A 21,669-nucleotide genomic window follows, 5' to 3' on the forward strand; every position below is an offset into this window, starting at 1 on the left:
ATATAGCAGTGAGGAGTGAGAGCCTGTCTCAGCAGCTACAAACAATCAATTTTGAAGGCCATAACTAAATACCATACAGCCCAAATAAAGTTAGCTAATAATTCCTCTAAAAGCCGTTTTCAAACCATAAAATAATTGAGCACTCCGAGCGGAGCAGATCCAGCAACCACTAACCTAGAGTTCTGCAATTCTCTAGCCATTACTTTTCAGTTGAAAGTTCTAAATATGTTCAACAATATTAATAATGGTGGCTCATCATCTATTTCTACAAACTCAAGCCCTAAGCCAGCTAGCTTTAGGCATTTTACTTTTCCTTCTGCAGCAAAGATTGACGAATGTATCCTTAAGATCAAAGCAGGATCCCCTGATGACCCGTGCCTCACCCAGGGTTGTTCACATGGTTCCTGTCATAGTAGGTCATCTTGCAGTTATCTTGTCTACCATGCTAAAAACTGGCATTTTACCCATCATCTGGAAGGCTGCGTCAGTCCTTCTTCTCTTAAAGAAACCCCACTCTCGATTCCCTTGATCCCAATAACTATCGACCAATTGCAAGACTTCCCTTTCTGGCTAAATTATCACAAAAAATTATGAAGATCCAACTCTCCTCCTTTTTGGAGGTCAATCATCTTCTAGATGATACGCAGTTCGGCTTTCGAGAAAATCTCAGCACTGAGTCTGCTCTGCTTACAGCCACTGAGCAAATTAGATCATCCCTTGATAAGTGGTGATCCTTCTGGATCTTTCAGCAGCGTTTGATGTGGTCAATCATGAATTACTAGTCCACCGTCTGCAGGATCTAGGGATTAGCAATTCAGCACTGGTGCTGCCTAAATCCTTCCTCTCAGGATGCCAACATGTGGTGTCACTTGGGATTTTTAACTCAGGAACTTTCTGCATGCCTTATGGGATACCTCAGGGATCTTTTCTGTTCTCAACTCTATTCAATCTTTACGTCACACTGCTTGCCGCTCTGATCAGATCTTTGGGACGATCCTTGGCGTTGTATGCTAATGATACATACATCATAGTATCAATGGCTAAAAATGAAATGGGGCTGGTGACACGTTTAACAAATGTATGAGTGCAGTAAGTAGATGGATGGCCAACAATTGCCTGAAGTGTAACTCCTCCAAAACAGAAGTCATTCAGTTTGGCAATAATCCAGCCATTAGGTTCTCCCCACTGGTGGCCGTCCAAAGTATAAAATCTGGGGTTTACACTGGACAGTGAACTAAAGTTTAATGAACAAGTTAACCTGATTACTTCCCCCTCTTTCTAATGGCTCAGAATTGTTAGGAAAATTGAAACATTTCTGCTGGCTGACCTATTGAAAGCTGTGGTCATTGCCTCATTTTCTTGTGACTGGACTATTGTAATAGTCTCAATATCAGCCTCTCTAAAGGTCCACTTAAAAATCTCCAGCCCATTCAAAATGCAGCCGCACTGTTTCTCTTAAGAATCCCCAGACATCAGTCAGCTAGGGCCTCTATCAGACAATTGCAGTAGCTCCTGATCTGCATTATATCTCTTTTAAGGCTCTCTCCCTATCTTACAAGAAAAGCTCCTGCCTATCTGAAAACAAATCTGGTGCGCTACATCCCAGCAGAACTCTTGGGTCTGCCTCAGCAAACTTGCTGAGAGTTGCTTCATTCAAACGTGCCACTTGGGGGGTAGAAGCTTTTTTAGAACCACAGCTCTTCTCTGGAACCGTTTGCCTCTTGAGCTGAAATTAGCACCCACTCTTTAGGCGTTTAGGAAGAGCCTCAAAACTTGGGGGAATATTACCAAGCAATAGCGATAATTATCACTATTGCTTGGTTAGCGTGAAAAAATTATCGCCGAGCTGCGGCAATTTTTATCGCTGATAAACCTTGGTATTACCAAGGTTTATCGCAAATACGATAAAAATCGGCCGCAATGCATGAATATCGCTGAAAAGTCAGCGATATTCATGCATTAGCGAGCTAATGCTCTTAGCCATGTTATCCACCTCCCATTGGATAACATGGCTAAGAACTGCTCAGGGCAGGTGTTAAATTTTGGAGATATTCGCGCTTAGCGCGAATATCTCCAAAAGTTGGTAATAGGAGATAGCGATGTTAGCGACTGTTTCCAGTCGCTAACATCTTGGCACGCCAACTTTGCATGTCATTAGCGATAAATATCACTGACATGCAAAGTGGGGCCCAAGATGGTTGCTATCTCCTACTATCTGTCGCTAACTGGTGTTAGCGACAGCTAGGTAATAGGGAGATAATTTTATCTCCGCTTTCTTGGCTTTTAAAGCCAAAAAAGCAGAGATAACCCCCCTTGATAATATGCCCCTTGGTTATTTAACCACTGATCCCCATGTACTTGCCGCTCATCTGCTCTCTTCTGATCTTTACAGCGCCAAGACGCCTCCTTGTATTTGTGCTCTTTATAAGATTTTTTATTCATTCATTCTTTCATAATACCCTTTACATCATGCAAGTATTTTTATTGCAGTCTAATTAATATTAATGACGCAGGACTTTTCCGCAAATTGTACTGAATGTCAGATTTTGCTGTGTGACTCATTAGGACATCTGTGTAATGCCAAACAATTATGGGGTAGTACAAATAATCATAACCAGCAACTCTGCAACAACAGCTTTGCACCCCGTAATTATACATTGGGCACTATAAGCACCTATTTCCATTGGAGAGGTAGTGTAAACAGGTTTTAGAAAAACTACAGCCCTCTTAACACATGCACCTGGCTACAGTGCGTATACATAGTACTCAAGCTAATGCTACCTATTTAAATGTAAGTATGGGCACCGCTTCATTTTCAGATTTAACCACTAAGTAGCTGGGCATACCTTTTCAAAGTACTCTTACTGCTTGCTTATGTAAGATTGAACCTGAAGGTATAGATGAAAACACTGTTTTCTTTTCACTTTTGATACCCAAGAATGGCCTTGTCTGTCACATGGCGGTTTCTAAGCTCATTTTGCAGGTATTGCTCCAAATGTGAGAGGAGAAGGCTTTTTCTGCAAGCTGAGTGTAGCATCCTGTGTGTGCCCATTTACTGTATGTCTGAGCTGGTGTCTGGTATGCAGAGAGTGAATAATGAATTGAAAAAATGGTGCAGTGTTGAAGCTGGGAGATAATTATAGTTGTAGGGAAAATTGCGCCCTAACAGGACAGGACCTACCTGGATGTGGCTGTATCCTAAGGGCTCAACGTGAAATAAAGAGCTTACCTCTTCCTGAATGGCTCCAGACAATTGTTTGAAGACCCAACCCTCATACTACAACACTCATGGTTAGAATGGATCTTCCAGGCAGCCTTCACCTAATTGGATACAAATTAGGGATGAGTTACAACAATATTAAATATGTAATTTCAAGTATAAAAACCATTTAGTATGATTATGGAAGGCAACACGAAGTTGCAAGCCCTTAAGCAGCCTAAATTTCCCAGAGGTCAAAGGTGCCAGTTTCCCAGGGTTTAACAATCAAAAACTTTCAAGAGAGGCTGTACTGGGAGAAAGATGGTATTCCTAAAGAGGTAACTGGAATCGGTTGAGGAGTCGAGTGGCCACATTAGGGTTGATCTCTAGTGGTAAAAGTTGGGTGACTCGAATAACTACTAGACAAATATCATCTGCATGATCTGATTATTTAATGTGCTGTTTTATACTTCTCGGGCAATAGAGTATCTTGGTTAATTAAATGAGAAAAAACAATAAAATCAGATTAGAGTCATGGACCCGTAGAAGCCCTACAGATATGGCAAGTGAAATTTTTAAGTACGTGTATCATAGGAGAATATTGTTTAACACAGTATATAACATGCAATCCATCGTGCCAAAAGAAGTTGAAAAGGTCCGGCAATGTGCTGCCAACTTGAAACCCTAACCTATCAACATTTGAAAGTGAATTTAACATTGTACATAAGCCGTCATGCCCGAAATGACAATAAAGGCTCTGACTGTCATATTAATATGATGTTTAGATGACGATGAATCGGGTCCTATCTTGGGGTAAAAATTACGTCTAAAATACGAGAAATGAATCATATTAACTAAAATGAGTTAATTAAATCCACCACGCTGTTATTAAAAAAATGACTTCCCCTGAACTTAATTGGCAGAATTAACCTAATTAAAATGAAGGTCTGCCCAAATTTCTCTACCTGTTTCGCTCAATCCCTTTAGCCCGGAATAATTCTTTTTTTAAGCAATTAGATGGAATCTTTAGCAGCTTTATTTGGGGGTTCCGTAAGGCTCGCAGATCTTTGGCACTGCTAAAAAATAATTTGGACAAGGGCGGCCTTAACTTCCCAGACGCTAAATTATATTTCTGGGCTTCGTTTGTTAAGCGTCTCCGGTCTCTACTTAATAGTGATGATCAATTCTTTTTCCATTCATTTATGTTAAAATCTCACTCAAACATGTTTTTTCTACGAGTCAGTGACCCCAATTACTTTAAGAGGGTGAAATTCAAGACCGCTAGAGACACAATCAAAATTGGCTTTAACATACTAGCATTCGGTAAGACCACCTTTTACCATCCGAAATTACAACTTTGGGGGAACCCGGGTTTACCCGGGATTTTTAACGACGATATGGCTCTTAGATGGTCTGCTCAGGGCATCAATCTGTTAGGGGACCTATACGGTGCAGTAGGGTTCTTGGATTTTCACACATTAAAAGTGCTGTACGACTTGCCAGAAACAATGAGATTTAAGTATGTACAAATACACGATTTTCTGATACTGAAAAACAAAATTTTTAAAATCTCTGACTGTGATATTTGGAACTGCCAACAACAAGTCGATTATAAGTGAAGCCTATAGATGTCTTTGCACCTTTAAAACGGATGATTGTTTAAAACAAGCGGAAAAATGGAGTGATAAATTGGGTTTAAATATAGCATCTAGCCAGATAGCTAATTCTTTCTCCAAGATTAACAACGGTGTCCGATCCTCAGTTTTAGGCTGCAACAGTTTAGAACTACTTGTATGTTGTACTATACACCGGAAAGAATTTCTAAATGGTCCCCTAATAATATTTCTGGTGAACGTACTAAGTGCCCTAAATGCCAAACTGTTGCAGCAGATTTGGTTCACATGCTGTTTTCCTGCCCTGTTCTAAAGGAATTTTGGGTTGAAATACAGAACGTTTTAGTAACTAAGGCGATTTCCTTACCATCTATTACTGCTCCAATAGCACTACTGGATATACATCCCGTTTTGGTGTCCTGATCAACACTAGTCATGATTCTTCTTTCTTGTGCAAAATTAACTCTAGCGAGAGCATGGATTTCGCCAAAGCCCCCTAATATCGGAGACTGGTGGTCATTAGTAATTGAAGTCCACTCCATGGAGTTCGCTTTAGCTAAACTCAGAGGGATTCGGTCAATAAGAAAATTTAGAAACATTTGTGGTAACTTTATTCAATGAATTTTGAATTTTCTTTTCATAATGGGTCACTGATTAGTAATAGTAACACGCAACATACCTGACGGCGTGCTTTGCTTTCACTTCTGCCTGAATAATCTTTTTTTTGTTTCTTTATTATTTTTTGCTTTTCCTGTGTACTAAGTGGAATAGAGATAAAAACTTGTAAGGGAATTTAGCGAATTTTATTTTGTAAAAATGTTGAGCTTTTTGTATTGTATGGTATGTTTTCCTCATCAATTTGTCAATAAAAAAAAAAAAGATGAATCGGGTTCCTGTCCATTCATTATATTATTTTGAATTTGCTAGGATTATGGAACCCTTTTTAGCTCATCATGATGTAAAATCCTTTTTTTCTTTTTTCCATGATGAAAGCCATTTTATATTAAACTCATTTTAAAGCTGTATGTTAGATTTTGAGTTTTTCACTGGGTTGTTTAGGCGAAAATTTGAAAGAACCAAACCTATTGAATTATTTTTAGGGATAGACCCTGCCATTTTGTTCTATGTAAATGTATTGTAGTAAATGCCTGGTTATTTGGGTTCTAAAAAGAAGCACATGGAAAGAGTGATAACAGAGTTTAGTCACAATGTAAATCATTTGCTTGTAGGGCCTTAATTAATTTGTGAATTGTGGTGAGTTCTAAGTCAATTTCACCCCCTGTGAAAAAAAGCTGATTGTCAAAGGAGGCTTGATGAACAATGACTGTGAGAGAATAATTTTCTCATAGAAATTATGGTAAGTGCTTCAGAAGCTAAAATGAGGCCACATTTTCTATAAATTCACAAATATCTTCCCTAGCCATTTGAGAAAAAAATCTGCTTTACAGACAAAAATGTACACTCATGACACAAGTCATTTGCTTCCCCAGAGTTCTATAGCAGGCTTACCATAGAGTTAAAATAAAAAAGTAGACATCTAACAAGCAATCTTTGCGACTAATGTGAGGCACGTCTGAATGCTATGTTGCTGGAACAGGGGTTGTCAGGTTTTCCTTCTCTACCTCCCCAGATGCTTTTGGTTTAAATGAGGCCTCAGAGCGTCCCCTAGGGCAAGGCGTAGTTGTAACAGCTGAAGGGGCAGCATGGTAAGAAAAGGCAGTTTGTGGTACAAGGCATTTTGACCCAGGGTGATTGTTATGAATGTGGTGTGGGACAGCAAGAATGCTGAGCGTGGCTGCCAAATTGGGCAGGTCCTTAAAATAAAAGGGAGCCGGAAAACAACCTTTACAACGCAGTCATTACATCGCACTACCTTTACATAGCAGTCATTACAACGCAGCCATTACATTGCATGTCTCTACAACGCATGTCATTACAACGCATGTCACTACAATGCAAGCATTACATTGCAAGTCATTACAATGCATACTGTTACAATGCATAGTACCCTTACCCTATCCAACACTCACCCTACTGTTGCACTCACTGGAGTTAGCATAGTAATTTTTATCCCTACAGTATCCAACACGTACCCTACTATTGCCCTCACTGGAGTTAGAACACTATCCAACACTTACCTTAAATGGGATGTATTGGTATGCATTGTAATGGTATGCGTTGTAAAGGTGTAATGCAATGTAATGGAAAGCGTTGTAAAGGTAGTTTCTGAAAATGCGATGTTACGGCATACAATGTAAAACAATGCGTTGTAAAGGATGTTGCGATGTAAAAGCTGCGCTGTAAAGGCATGCATTGTAAATGTATGCGTTGTAACATCATACATTCAAAGGAGCCTGGCCTTGATGAATGCTTATAGTGTGTAGAAAAGTTGTTCAGGAATCCTCTTAGAGGAATCTGTTGGTGGATGCTTCTTCCTAGTTCTCTCCGTTCAGACAGTTGCTCCTTTTTGAGTAATGTGTTGTTTCCGAGAATAACAGTGGGCCAGACAGGAGCGAAGGAGCTAAAATCCTTTCCTATGGAGGAGGCTGCAGTAAATGAACAAATATGGGTCGGGTTCATCTTGTCAGAGAAATTATGACTGCTGCTGTAGAAAGCTAAAATGAGGACACATTTTGTACATTCTCAAATTTCTTCCTCATCCAAGTCACAAAACATAGATAGCATGCTGAGTGCAACATATACTTTCAACAGCAGGAGCTCCAGGAGTGCTCCACTGTAGATACACTTTTTTTGCTATGAAAATTTACAATGCTCTAAATTCAGTGAAAGTAGGGTCCATGATAGCGAAATCAAGGACTGATCCAGTGGTAAAAAATTAAGGAGTGGCGCCACATTTTCCCCCAGGAAGATATTAGATATCTATGCATCCTTTCCTGTCCAAGAAACAGACTCTCCCCCAAGTGATACGTCAAGTCGACCTGGTGTTCTTAAAGGAGCTCTTCCTGTTTTTCTACGAATAGCAGATGAAGGCATTCCATGCATGGCTGGCAGGGTCAAATCAGGCTCTCAATGAAATCTGCCCACCCCCTCATATTCCTAACCACGCTGTAGCAATCATACATCTTGTACTAAAGGAGATTTCGATCCATTCCCTGTCTATTGGCGTGATGTCTAAGGCGTGGAAACAATCTGTGGTCAAACTTCTGCTAAAAAAACTTTCCTTGGATCATCTACAATCGCAAAACTATAGGGCAGTCTCCATCTTTCCCTTCCAGGGAAGGTTTTAGAGAAAGACATCAATAAGCGATTGTCTGATCTTTTGGAGAAGTGGCCTCCTTTATACTTTTCCGACAAAATGTTTCCCCGCCCACATTACCACATTACTGAGTCAGCGCTTTTGGCTGAGGACCTTAAATATACATTGGATCAAGGCAGGACCACAACTTTAATATTGTTGGAGCTTAGTGTCAAATTCCCCACTTTCCCACAAAATTCTGCTTGAGTGTTTACTAAATCAGGGGTGACACAACTGTCATGGAAATGGCTTGCTTCTTTTCTCAAAGATCGGAGTTTTCAGATCTGAGACAAGCCGTTTTACTGACTCTGAAGTGCAGAGTACCCCAGGTATCCACTTTGAGTCCTACCCTGTTTAATGTCTATGTTCATCCTCTAGCTAATATATTTTAGTTTTGTGGTCTTACTTTGGCACCATATGCTGATGACATTCAGCTGCTCATTTCCTTAGCCCCAGAACAGCTTTTGAAAACAGCCCAGTTAAAGGCATGCATGACAGCAGTTGCCAAGTGAATGGCCAAATGCTACCTCAAACTTAATGGTGGAAAAACAGAGGTCATAATAGTAGGACACATTCCAAACTATTGGACTTCTGAGCCAGACAGTCTTGGACCCAAGCCTCAGCCTAAAAGAGTCACAAGCAATCTAAGAATCTGGCTTGACGACAAGGTGTGATTCAAAGCTCAGGTAAGAAAGCTTGCTGCAGGCTGTTTTGGGATTTTAAGAACTATTAGAAAAGTGGTGGGAGTTTGGCCAAGGGCTACCCAGATAACCGTAGTCCAGGTTTTAGTTACATGTTACCTTGACTATAGAAATGTATTTTATCTGGTTATCGGACCTGACATCCTTGACATGGTTTTCTCCCTAACTGTTGCCTTCAATCCTCTTGTTTGCCTACTTCGATTTTGATGGCTTTAGGACTCTCCACTGTTACCAGTGCTAATCAGTGCTAAAGTGCTTGTGCTCTCTTCTTAAAACATGGTAGAATTGGCTTGCACCCAATTGGTCTACTTAATATACTTGTAAGTCCCCAATAAATTGGTATTACATATACCCAGGACCTATAAATTAAAGGATATTAGTGGCCATGCAGCACTTATTGTGCCACCCACTTAAGTAGCACTTTAATCATGTCCAGATCTGCCATTGCTTGTGTCTGTGTGCATTTTGAAATGCCATTTTGACCTGCAAAAAAACCCTTTTGGCAGGCCCAAACCTTCGGTTTTAATTCATGTAAGATACCCCTAAGGTCAGAGGGCAGAGTGCAGCCTATTTAAAAAGTTGGAAATGCACTTTCCAGTTTTACATGTCCTGTTAGTGAAAAACTCCTAAATTTGTTCCATACTACAAGGCTTACCACTCCCATAGGCTAACACTGGAATTACCTTAGTGATAATTTTCATATAGGAGCAGGTAAGAAGCTCTTGTTTGATTGTTTTGGAATTGTAATGAAAAATCCTAACTTATGGTGAAGTCAGATTTTAAATTACAATTCTGAAAATGCCACTCTCTGACAGGTGGCATTTTCCTAACTTAGCCATTTAGTTTTTGCAGCCTGTCTCTGGGTCCCTACTTACACTTGAATAGGCTGAGTCCTGCGTCCATACAAATGGATTCATACTCCCTTTAGTTAGTCTGCAGCCAGGACATGGAAGGCAGGTGATCTAGACGCTGCCCCTCACTTCTAAGTAATAACTAGGTATAAATATTGGATGCCAGACACCAACTCTGCAGTATACTTCTGGACCTGTGAATATCTTGCCAGAAAGGACTGCTGTGCTGCTGAATGGACTGCTGCTCTGAAGGACTACTATTCTGCTGGGCTGATCACCTGCCTGCCGCTCTCTTTCCTGGGTAAGAAGGACTGGGTGTGCACCTGTTGAACCGAGGACACCAGAGTGACTCCAGGGCTAGTTTTCTGACCTCCTGACAGGAAACTCAGAGACAGAAGGTTCTGAAAACCTTGAACCCAGCACCTGAACTCCTGCCATCCTACCTTTCCAAGTGGCGACACCTCTGTTCTGGACCCTTGGAAGTGGGCCTGAAGGTGCTCTTCCAGCCCATCAGTGGATCCGGCTTAACCAACTCATCATCTTTACTGTGCAGAGCAATCCCCAGCAGAACCAATGAATTGCCTTTGCTGCAAGGGTTTTCCCAGCACAAGGATTCCGCATCAACCTTGCAGCCCACATCGGAACCACTGCTATCTGAAGCTTTACTGATGTCAGCCCCTGCAAAAGAATCTTTTGTTGAAGACAGCCTCGACGACGACGCTGGTTCTCGCATCACAGCTTAGCAGCTCTTCGGAACTGATGCATCGCCTTGGCTGTGCAATGCATTCTTGACACAGGGCTTAGCACTGCAAGTCCTCATCAAGGGTATCCTCAACGACGACACAGGACTTCACATTACAGCCCGTCAGCTCCTCCTAACCAATGCATCACCTTGGCTGCAACAACGCATCCTTGACTTTGGACCTCGCAATGATCTGCAAACAGGATTTAAGTTAACTTTTGTTCAGTGGCCTGGCTGGGTCCCTGTAGCTGGCCCACACCCCACTGCAGTTGGCCTGAACTGGTCCAGCACAACCAGATATCCACAGTTGGAGCTTTGTGCTTTCTGGCACTATTTTCACTGAGATGTTTAAACTTGATTATTTTTGGTTCTACTGATTGAATTTTTTGTAGTTTTGGTCTTGTTTTATTTATTAACATCTGCTGTATTTTTATAACTTGGTGTGGGATATTTCGTATGTTGTGTTGTCATTTTATTACTGTTTAAAGTGCTGCATAAATACTTTACACATTGCCTTTAAGTAACTCCTGACTGCTCTGTGCCAAGTTACCAGAGGTTTGAGCACAGGGTAAATTGGGGGTTTGCTTGTGCCTGACAATGATTGTTGTGGCTGATTGAGTAGGGTTCCCCCCTCAACTAGTACCCCAATTTATCACATTGGTGATCAGCGGTAAGGATTGGGACCTGTGTTTGGGCAGTGCAATACAGGATTTTTGTGTTACACTAAAAATCCCAGATAAATAATCAGCGATCAATTTGAGTTTTAAATTCTCCTTTTTGACAATTTATATTTTTCCAAATTCACACTTACTATGCCCGACTGTTGGTGTATGTGGATTCATGTGCAAAGATGGAATTTGTGCTCCTCAATCTGGAGAGCTACACTGTGGCTGTGCTCAAGGAGTTGTGCAAGGAGAGGGGACTGCCTGCCAAAAGGAGCACCAAGAAGGCAGAGCTCCAAAGTGCTTTGAGAACATGGGCAGAGGCCTACAAGTTGTCAGTCACCACAGAGGACCAATTGTATTGTATTGTATTGTATAAAAACGTATATAGCGCAAACTGTCACCCTGCAGGTATCCAATAGGGAGAGGATGATGTAGAGGGCCAGGAGATGCAGCAGTCAGCTGAGGGCGATGACTTTACATGTGAGTTGGACCTTCCTGCCACAGCAGAGAGCAGTGTGTCCTCTCAAGGTCTGTCCTTAGAGGAGCTGGCAGACAGGAAGTAGGAGAGGGAGTTTAGGCTGCAGATGGCCCAGTTGAGGATGGAGAAAATACACGGGCCATGGAGCCATAGGAAAGAAAAATGGCTCATGATAGGAGCCCCATAGAGCTGGACATAAGAGGAAGGCAAGCAGAGTCCAGCAATTATAGTGGCAGTTTTCCTGCAGTGCCCTCTGAAGACAAGAGGATCCATATTCCTAAACATTGTTGTGGGGAATAACATAGACAATTGGTTTGAACCTTATGAGGTGGCTGAACAGATGCATAGGATCCCTGAGGAGTATTGGGGCCAGCCTCTGGAAACATATATCTAGCAAGGGGAGGGTATCCTATTAGCTGGAGAAGAGGGAGAGGATGAGGTATCCCCCATGACCAGAAACCTTTGTAAGTAAGTATGGTCTCATCCCTGAGAAGTACAGGCAAAGGTTCAGGTACAGTCAGAAGCTGCCCCAACAGTCCTGTTGGGATTGTGTAGATTCCTTTTTCAAGGCACTGGTTGGTAGAGTGAAAGACAGTGAAGCAAAGGATTACCAAGGGCTGTACGGTTATTTAATTGTTTTTCTGCAAGAGTGCATATGTTCAGTCTTTGTTTTGAATCTGCACCAACACCTTATGATAGTAAGCTCACTGAACCCAGGGACCTTGCGAAGGAAGTGGATGGATGGCTCAGAACCAGGATCCACAAGAAGGTGTCTGGGGAGGTGGTTCACCACAAGAAGTAGTGGGAGACAAACATACAACAAGAAGTTCGCTAAAGGTCCCTAAACAAGTTCTAAGGGTCAGGACTCTAATAGTAATTCAGACAAACCATGCGCTACATAACATGCAAAATAATCATCATTAATTCCGTCTGAAGAAAGACAATTATGGAAATAATGATAAAATAATGATAAATGATTGTTTTGCATATTATGTGCCTCATGATGGTTCGTTTTATGACATGATAATTATTGTTAAGTAACTATTAATAATTACTTTTTACATATGCCTAATTGTTTTCCTTCTTGATCAGCTCTGCTTTAATAATACTTTGGTTCATTAGTGTGCACCGTATTACTGAATCCTGATTCCACCTAGTGGGCAATTAAAAATACTGAATTAATGATTTGGTTTTGTAATAGTGATCTCCTTGCTAGCCCTTTACTTTAGCTTTGATTAACAAAGGAAGCAAAAGGGCAGAGGCACTGCTATACACAGGATTCATAAAGGAAGCCAAACACAAACTAAGGCACCTGGGTCAGTCCACCAACAAACCCCACACAAACCAAAATGGGGTTGAAGACAGGGCAGTCAGTCAGAGGGAACATCAGCAAGACCATGCATGGCAAGCACTGGGGACGTCCAATCAAAAACCCCAAACCCTATGAATAAGAAAATAGGTCGGGCAATCAGACAATCTGGCATGGGAGAGACCAAGCAATGACACACGGCTCAGAAGCCCCGAACCCAGTGGAGGCACACATGAGTGAACAAGTTCAGATCTCTTCTAATGTCAAAAATTTTAAAATCAAGGGTCATTTTTCCACATGTGGTTGGACTGACTTACTGGTGTTGCTGGTGGGGGAGGATGGAGAAGATTTTGTGTATCCCTATACTACCACTTGGAGCAAATTATTGAGTCTTCTACTGCTAGCAGCTAGGCTCCCGATCACAAACACTTGAAGGAACCCGCTCCCTCCAAGCCTTACACTGTGGTGTTCTAAGGTCTTGCATATCTTTGACATGGAGAGGCTGACAGCCATGATAACAGATAAAATGTATAAAATCAATAGAATCTGCATACTGTTTAAAACCCATGCCAATGAGGGAACAGGATAACATGGCCAGATACCTCACAAAGGTCCCATCTGTGTGGAGTTGCAACATCTGAAAGTGATGTAGAAGATGTGGTGATAATGTCCCAGCATAAACCAAACTATACCCCAAGGCTATCATCAATTGATAACTAACTGTTCCTTTGTAATACTGCCTTTGGTGCAACACATTTTATTATGCCCTGGTAACAATCCTGTGTCTTTATTATGTAATCAACCTGAAATATAAAAACTTAAATTAAAATGTTTAGAAAAAAAAGTGTCAAATCTATCCCAGCCTAAAGCCCATTAGGGAGGCAGGGACCGACAGGCCACACAAGCAGAATCCACACCGCACTGCCCTCTAGCCAGCTTCATGAGGAGGCGGGCAAAGTCATACACAGGACAGAGATACGAGGTACATATTTCACAAGGCCTACACCCATCAGGGAGTATTGGTGGAAACAAGACCAGCCTATACCCTAGCAACAAAAAAAAGGCAAAGCACATAAATGTCCACTAACAAGGGAGCCTCTGATTGAGCAGCAAATACACAATTTTCCAAGGGAGCCAGTGAAAGGCATGCTAAACATCAGAACCAGTACCGCCGAGCCTCCAAAAGCCCAGCAAGAAGGCAGGGATGCACGCAGCACCAAATCAAGGAAACAGGGTACACATTCCAAAAGCCCCCAGGCCAGCAGGGAGCACACGAGGAAGGACTCACACCTAAAACCCCCACCCAGACTCTAGTCCCCAGGGTGAAAAAATCCATATTTATCTAGCCCCCAAATTTGGCAAATCTAAATCCATAGACATGCAGAGGACAACAGCATCACATTAGAGAACAGTGAAGAGCAGGCCAAGCATCAAAAGAACACCTCAGAGTCATGAACTGGCAGGAGGGCTTGGGCACACAAGTACCAACATCAGATGATGACACAAGTAGACAGGAAAACACCACACAAGTCCCAAGACCAGCAGAGAGCATAGTGGGAAGGCCATGCACAGCTCACGCCCCAGGCAGAGAAAGGTGGCCCATTCCTCTGTCTTTTAGCAGAGGGCACTACAGCACCACGCAGTAAACAAGTACACTCCAGGTCCATAAAACCAGCATGGGAATACACAGCGGACGGTCCACCCACCCCCATTATCTTGAGAGAGTTGGGTGGAAATCCTCATCCTTTGAGGGAGACTGACAACAACATCCAGAAAAACAACCACAACCCTAGACCCAAGCGCAGCAGAGATCTAGGGAACATCATGATAAACACGGGAACAGGCACTGCACAACCCCAAACAGGCCCTGGAGAGAGGAGTGAGGGCATACAAAGCCAACAGAAGCCAGGCCACAAACTCAAGAGGGGCCCAGGAGGTCATCATCAAAATCAGAGTCACAACCCATGGCAATCAGCAAAACCTCAACAGGGCCCAAAAGATATGCAGCATACAGAGAAAGGGTGACTGTCTTCCAAAGAAGACAGATAAAATGGGAGGTTTCATAATCAAGATGCACGTTTATAAACTGGGGTGGAAGGAGAATTGTTTTTATTTTTGGTAGTCAGGAAGATACCTGTCTGAAGCGTGGGGACACCCCTGATGATGTAGAAAAGGAAATGAAAAGATAATCTGACTTTTACAACATTCTGTACCCCGATGCTACAACTCTCAAAAGTTAAAGTGACACATGGGTTACCTACCTAAAATAAAGGTCTGAGTTTATTCAACTGTGCAGACCCATTTCCAGTATACTGAACTTTTGCATATTCAGGCTTCAACGATAAAGCCGATATATTTCTATTATAGTAGGTACAACATGTTTGTGTATAGTTAGTTATCTTACCAGCAAATACTAATTTTGTCCTCTACTATAAGTGCCACAGGGTGCCCAATGATTTGAGTTCAAAAGCACTGCTAAATAAGGTAACTTTAATTTCATACATCAGTTTGCACCATCTCTTTTGATGCATTAGCAACCTCCACAGCCCTTGCTTTACTGTGTTTACTCATGTCTGATAGTTTATGTCCTAGTATTAGCGATACAACAAAAACCACAGATGTGGAACCAAACTTAGTATTGCACTCATTAAAAAAAATGTTAACATACAATTTTTTAGGAAAATATAGAACATATCATTCCAGAACATTCCTAGACCTTTGTTTCCACCATGCTATGTTATATGCGATTTTATAGCGCCATGCTACCCGTGAGGTACCTTAGTGCTTTTTAGGTCAGTGAGAGCCAGCCTTGAGGTCCTCACTCGAAGAGCCAGGATTTAGCAAAGAGAAGGTCCTGATATGGTTTGGGAGGTCGTTCCATGCTTTAGGAGTGATATGAGAGAAGGCGTGACCTGCTGCTCTTTACAACCTGCAGTCTTTTTGTGAGTTGGTTAGCGATAGCTTTGTAGAGGGTATCCCTGTAGACCAGACTGCTGATGATGAGGGCTTGGATGACTGTTCTTGGGTAGTCATTTGAATATTGCTTCTATTACTAATAAGATGTGGCTATATCGTGATAGTACAAGACATTCTTAGATAGTGTATAGTAACAGGTAGCATGCTTATTAGAAGAATCAAATGATTTATGCCCTACAATGAATTTCTCATACAAACCAGAAAGTATCTTTAGTGGAAATTATTTCATGCTAGTATTAAAGGAAAATCGGGAAGGCATCCATTATATAGCTTTGACCAGCACTGATTACAGCCAGGATTCAAGCCCATGCTTACAGATGATATTCCCTGACATGTCAGGAGGCTGCAGATGCTTGCAGCAGCATGCTCATTATACGACAGCTGATTTGCCCTTGATGGAATGGGCTGTCTAGCAAGGAATATCAAATTAGAAACAGCTGTATGATGGGAAACTATTTGGTTTAAAGAAAATTTAGTTAGTAGATAGAACAGTAGAAAATACCCGTAAAAGAATGTGTGCTTATTCCTTCCTTAATCATGCTGGTTAATGGCTGCCAGTGGTGGGCATTGACACTAATATTCGAGAATCTGGATTGAGGGCCTGCATTAGGGTTTGGCAGATACCCGTCTGTTTAATTACAAGTGCATTCTATTCTATGCCACTTGTGATAACGGGCTATCTATCACATTTCTCACATAGTGCCAGTCTGTCAAACTCAGGCTCTCATTTTCCACCATCAGCCCTCAATCCAGACCAAAAGAAGATAGGTGGAAAAGGGGGGGTAGGAAAAGAGTGACAATGGGAAAACCAGGGATTAAAATGAACCTTCAAGCATGAAATAAAGAGACAGAAAGTGTAGGGCGGTGACAAATAGACGTGTTATATTGATTCAAGACTTGGCTGCATCCTCAGCATTTGACACTGCTGGTGGCAGACTCCTAAGGGAAGCATTGCCAATTTCCGTTTTTTTTTAAATTATAAATTAAGTTCTATAGACATGACATCAGCAGATTAAAGGGTAATGAATCAGTGAAGCGGGGATGTGTGCCAATCCCTGTCCCCTGTTATTCAATTGATACATTCCGAATTTGAGGGCAATTTTGAGGGGTTCAAAACTTTTCTCCGAAATTCGTAGAGCAACACATTCATACTCTCCGCTACACAGCAAACAGAGGTTTATAGTCACTTACAATGTCCCCATGTTCCTTAACCACAGCGAAACTAAGGTTTTGATGTTTAGCTGCTGTTAAACTATGAGGGTATGGTATCTGAGCTCTAAGCATCTAGGTACAGGAGAGTATCCCAAAATGCGCCTTCCCCATGCAATTTTCCCATAGGGATTTTAGACATGACTAGAGAACAAACCGCTGGACAGAATTACATCAAATTTGGCAGAAAGCTATCTCTTGGTTCAGAGAGACACATTTTTGTGATTTAGTGTAAATCGGTTCAATAGTTTTTGAGTTATTAAAGAAAAAACAAATTTGTATATCAAGGGACGCAGATCCTTCGCAGATTCAACAGATTTTATGCTGAGACCTCATTGTCTGCCAACACTTCAACCAGGAAGTGTTGGCAGCCATTTTGGGACTGAGACTCAGCAAAGTACCCCCCCCCACAAAAAAGGAAAAGAAAATGAGAAGGGGGTAGGGTAGGAATACCCTGACCTCCTAAGTCTGGTGTTGGGGTCCCCCAGGGACCTCGCCAGGGCCATAAAGTATTTTTTAAAGATTTTAGAGTGAAAATTGCAGCAGAGCTGCGAATGAGGGCAACAAGGTTAAAAAAAAACAAGCATGGTCTCCAGCGCTTATAACCGCAGGTCCCGGGGGCAGTTTCAAATAATCATAGTGGAGAGGCGGGTGCATTGGTCATTAATGGTCATTAAGTGGGCGGGGGCCGTGCCCCCCGCTCAAGGCTGTTTAAAGCCTTGGGACCGCCACCTTCCTGGGGCCAGGGTTATCTTTCACAGGGAAGGGGGCAGCACAGTTACCCCTCCCGGCCCCTTTTCATCCAAGGGACCACCACCTCCTTGGGGCTAGACTGTTGTTTGCATTGGGAAGCGGGGCTGTGAAAACTCCTTCATGGGCCTTGTTATAGACTCTTCCCTCCTCTATCCCTCCTTTGACTCAGCACGAACCTCAGTTTACTACTATGATCTCCCAAATAACACTTTCTAGACTCTTCCTTTCTCTATCTTTCCTTTATCCTATTCAATCCAACTAACAGACTCATATGTCCACCACTCAAATTACCAACTTAGATTTCCCTATACTAATCCACCACTAATCCACTTTGAGGTCTGGAGTAGTGTGGTACTCGTCAAAAAAAGCTTCAAAACCTCATCAGGGTAGTAAGCACTATATAAATACAATTACACTTACAATAACAATTTAAAAAACTAACCACCCTATTCCCCTATAATACAATCTGTTACTAAATTATAAATTACTAATTACTTTTAAGAAAATGTTAACTACACATTAAAGCTTACAAATTGTATTAAAAAATATAAAATAATTATTATACTAACACCTAAATTATCATAATAACTATTGTATATAAAAATGTATTTAACACACTTTTTAATACAACTATATACAAGTAAACAATTATATATACAATGATATTTTGAAAAATTATATTAAGCCCATAAACAAATATTCTTATCTTCAGTAGTCTGTTCTTCAATATTTTTACCATGATTACATTTTTGACACAATATTCCTGTCATTCACGTGTAGGGCATTGACCCTATTAGGAATTCCACTCTCGGTATCCCCATGTTATGCAGACTGAAGGAAATCCAGGCATGAATAAACGAATCGGATTTAACTATCCATTTCAGGTGTAAAGGAATGTTTTCCACTTAATTGTGATATTATTGATGGAAGACTTGTCTTCATGTTGTAGAGAAAAGAAAGAGAAGGAAGCCTTCATTTAACAGTAAAGTAAGGTATGTAGATGTAGAAAACGGCACGTTGTCTCTTTCTTTATTCTTCCAAAGTCTTTGGGGCCTATTAGGATGTCGAGCGGACTTTGTCCACCCGTCATCTTAGCGGGGATTGGGACCGCCCACCATAAGGGCGGGGGTCCCGTGGTGGGTATTAGGATGTGCCCGCCACAGTGGCGGGCACATCCTGCATTTTTAGCATTGTGGCGGGCGGTGCTCCAAGCACCGCCCTCCACAATGCTAAAAATGCATTTCAGCATTTGCATAAACAAAGCGGCAGGCACCGTGCAGTGCCTGCCGCTTTGATTATGCAAATGAAGGGGGGTACCACCCGCCACGGAAAGCCATGTCTGAAAGTCCATGCTAATATGGCTGGCGGTGTCTAATAGACACCGCCACCATATTAATCATTTTCCGCAAGGCGACCGGGGGAGAAAAGCGGCAGACGGTCTTTCCATCCGCCACGGTCCCCCCGCCATTCTAATATTGCGGGGGGGGGAAGTTCTGGAGAGGATGTCGGGCGGATTGTCCCCGCCAGGCCCGCGGTGGCTACCGCCAGCCTGGCGGGGGCATTCCGCCCAACATCATAATGGGCCCCTTTGTTTCTCCGTACTTGCCTAACTGTAAAATGTATCACATGTATAACATGAAAGACATGAAAGTGATTGCAATAAGTCTAAACACTGTCAATAGCTCAGGGTGGCACTCCAACCAATCGTTCTTCTGACCACCATGCCACCTCGGTTGGGAGCTCGCCATTTACAAATCAGTCACCTTCTATGTGTTTCATGTACCGCCTGGCAAGGGTATGCCCAGATATGGGTGCCATACACACAGTGTCACTGGGACTCAGCTGTACCCGACTGATGAACCCATGAATAGGCCGAAAGCGGTCCTGGGTTGCTTGTGTTCCAGTTCAGGGAGGACCCGGCTTGGCAGTTCGGGCTGGACTGTTCACATGTGAACAGGGTCAAGACTGATTTGCATGTGGCTGGCTCTAAACTGAGTTGGCTTGGTGGACAAAAATGATGGACTGGGATGCGGCCCAGAGTGATTTTCAGTGGCTTAGATTATTTTGAAAATACCATGCATCACCGTGTTTTCAGTGGCGACCGCCACAAATAAAAGTGGTGCGGCGGGTGGAGGGGGCATGGGGGTAATGCGGGAGAAGGAGCATGGGGATTAATAATAAAAAAATTTAAAGGAATTTACCTGAAGCTGCTCCCTCAGTGTTCTTCCTGATCCCAGCAGACACTGGGACAGTGTCATAGACTCCCTGTGCAATCCCCGCGCTGCTCAGTGGGGATTGGCCTGAGCAGGTTGGTTTGACGCTCCGCTCAGGACACAGAGTCTGTGGTGTTTGTCCAGCCTGGCTGTTCAGTACAGTTCAGTTGGACAAACCTAAGTGCGTATATGGGTTTGACCAGGCTAAAACGAACGGTCAAACACACATGGGCACTAGGAAGTGCACAAACCAGTCGTCCTCCTCCCCCCTACCATGGCCTCAGCCCTATCCCTCCCTACGCATGCTGACTCAGCCAGCAGGTGCAAAAAAAAGGATAGAATATTGTTTTATTTTTCACCAGATGGCTCTCAGCAAGTGGGGCGACGTGCCATTGCACAGGAGCCGCGCCTGATTGTTTTGCATTTGCCGCCTTAAGTGTGCCGGGTATACTCAGACATGGGTCCAGGGCTCACTGTGCCACCGGAACCAACATATGGCTGGGTCTAAACTGAGATGGCATGGTGGGCAAAAATGATGGATTGGGATGCAGCCTAGAGTGTTTGCTAGTGCCTGAGATTATTTGAGCATTCCATCCATCACTTTGTTGTTTTTGCATTTGTCGCTTTCTAACATGGCATCAATACTTTGTAAATCAAAACCTGTATTTTCATGATATTTTCTATGATTAGCATGTCCTTTAGTAATAAGACATTGATATTGCCACCTTATAGACTTAATTGAGTCCGACAAAACGTTTGATCTACCCCCGGTCTCTGATCCTTGAATATCAAAGAGGCATTTCAATGTGGAAACACTTACATCTAAATTAGGTCAGACTGTCACAGTCTACAGTATGTCAATCTTGCATTTCCTGCAGTTAATGTGTGTTTTCCCTGCATGTTTATATACATAGTTAATTAATTATGAACTTCAGTGCAATCATGTAACTCATACCATACTTGACTTTCGGTAATTATTTTCATCTCTATTTTGGGCAGGCCTTGTATTTGAACAACAACAGAATTGCAAAGGTTCACCCAAAAGCTTTTCAGCAAACCAAGAAGTTAAAAAGATTGTACCTTTCCCACAACCATCTCACAGAGATTCCAGCTAAACTCCCGAAGTCCTTGGCGGAGCTGAGAATTCACGATAACAGAGTGAATAAGATTCGGAAGGAGGCCTTCAAAGGAATGCATTCTTTGCATGTTCTAGGTATGGTGGGTTTCTCGGGAATTTGAAGTATTTGCTTTTTCCTGAACAGCTAAGTATTGCAACAGATACATTTAACTGACTCGCCAGGAGCATGCACACAAATGGCTCGACTCACAGACCTATGTTCGTCCATAAGTGTTCTGCCGCGACCTTTTGGGGCCACCAGTGGCCTTGGTGACTTGGTGCCCTTGCGCGGGGCTGGCAACGCCGCGGCAGCAAGGAGACTCGGACACAGGGTCACTGTCGGAAGTGCCGTGCTCGAGCGCACGCCTTCCTTTTATTCTACGCCGCAGGCCACGCCTGGCCTGCGGGTGCATGGATGCGTGTGCGTAAAATAAGCTAGAGCGTTACAGGACACTACATCCCTATCCAACTTGCAAATGTTTTTCAAAACAGATAACGATAGAACAGATTCAGTCTTATAACATGTAAGATGGAAGTGCCTGAGTACTTGCGTGTCCATTGGTGTGGAGCTCAGGACATCAGTCGGC

The 21,669-nt window shown here is 42.5% G+C and overlaps 1 protein-coding gene across 2 annotated transcripts in view; it reads left to right on the forward strand.

Moving 5' to 3' along the window:
- ASPN (asporin) overlaps positions 1–21,669 on the forward strand; it is a 283,535-nt gene that overhangs the window by 194,693 nt on the left and 67,173 nt on the right. For both annotated transcript variants that reach the window (XM_086938936.1, XM_086938937.1), the window contains exon 4: positions 20,965–21,178. In XM_086938936.1, the coding sequence (XP_086795062.1) occupies positions 20,965–21,178 (214 nt within the window). The remainder of the gene's footprint in view (positions 1–20,964; positions 21,179–21,669) is intronic.

This window comes from Lissotriton vulgaris, chromosome 9 (assembly GCF_964263255.1).
Source record: "Lissotriton vulgaris chromosome 9, aLisVul1.2, whole genome shotgun sequence".
Taxonomy (NCBI): Eukaryota; Metazoa; Chordata; class Amphibia; order Caudata; family Salamandridae; genus Lissotriton; species Lissotriton vulgaris.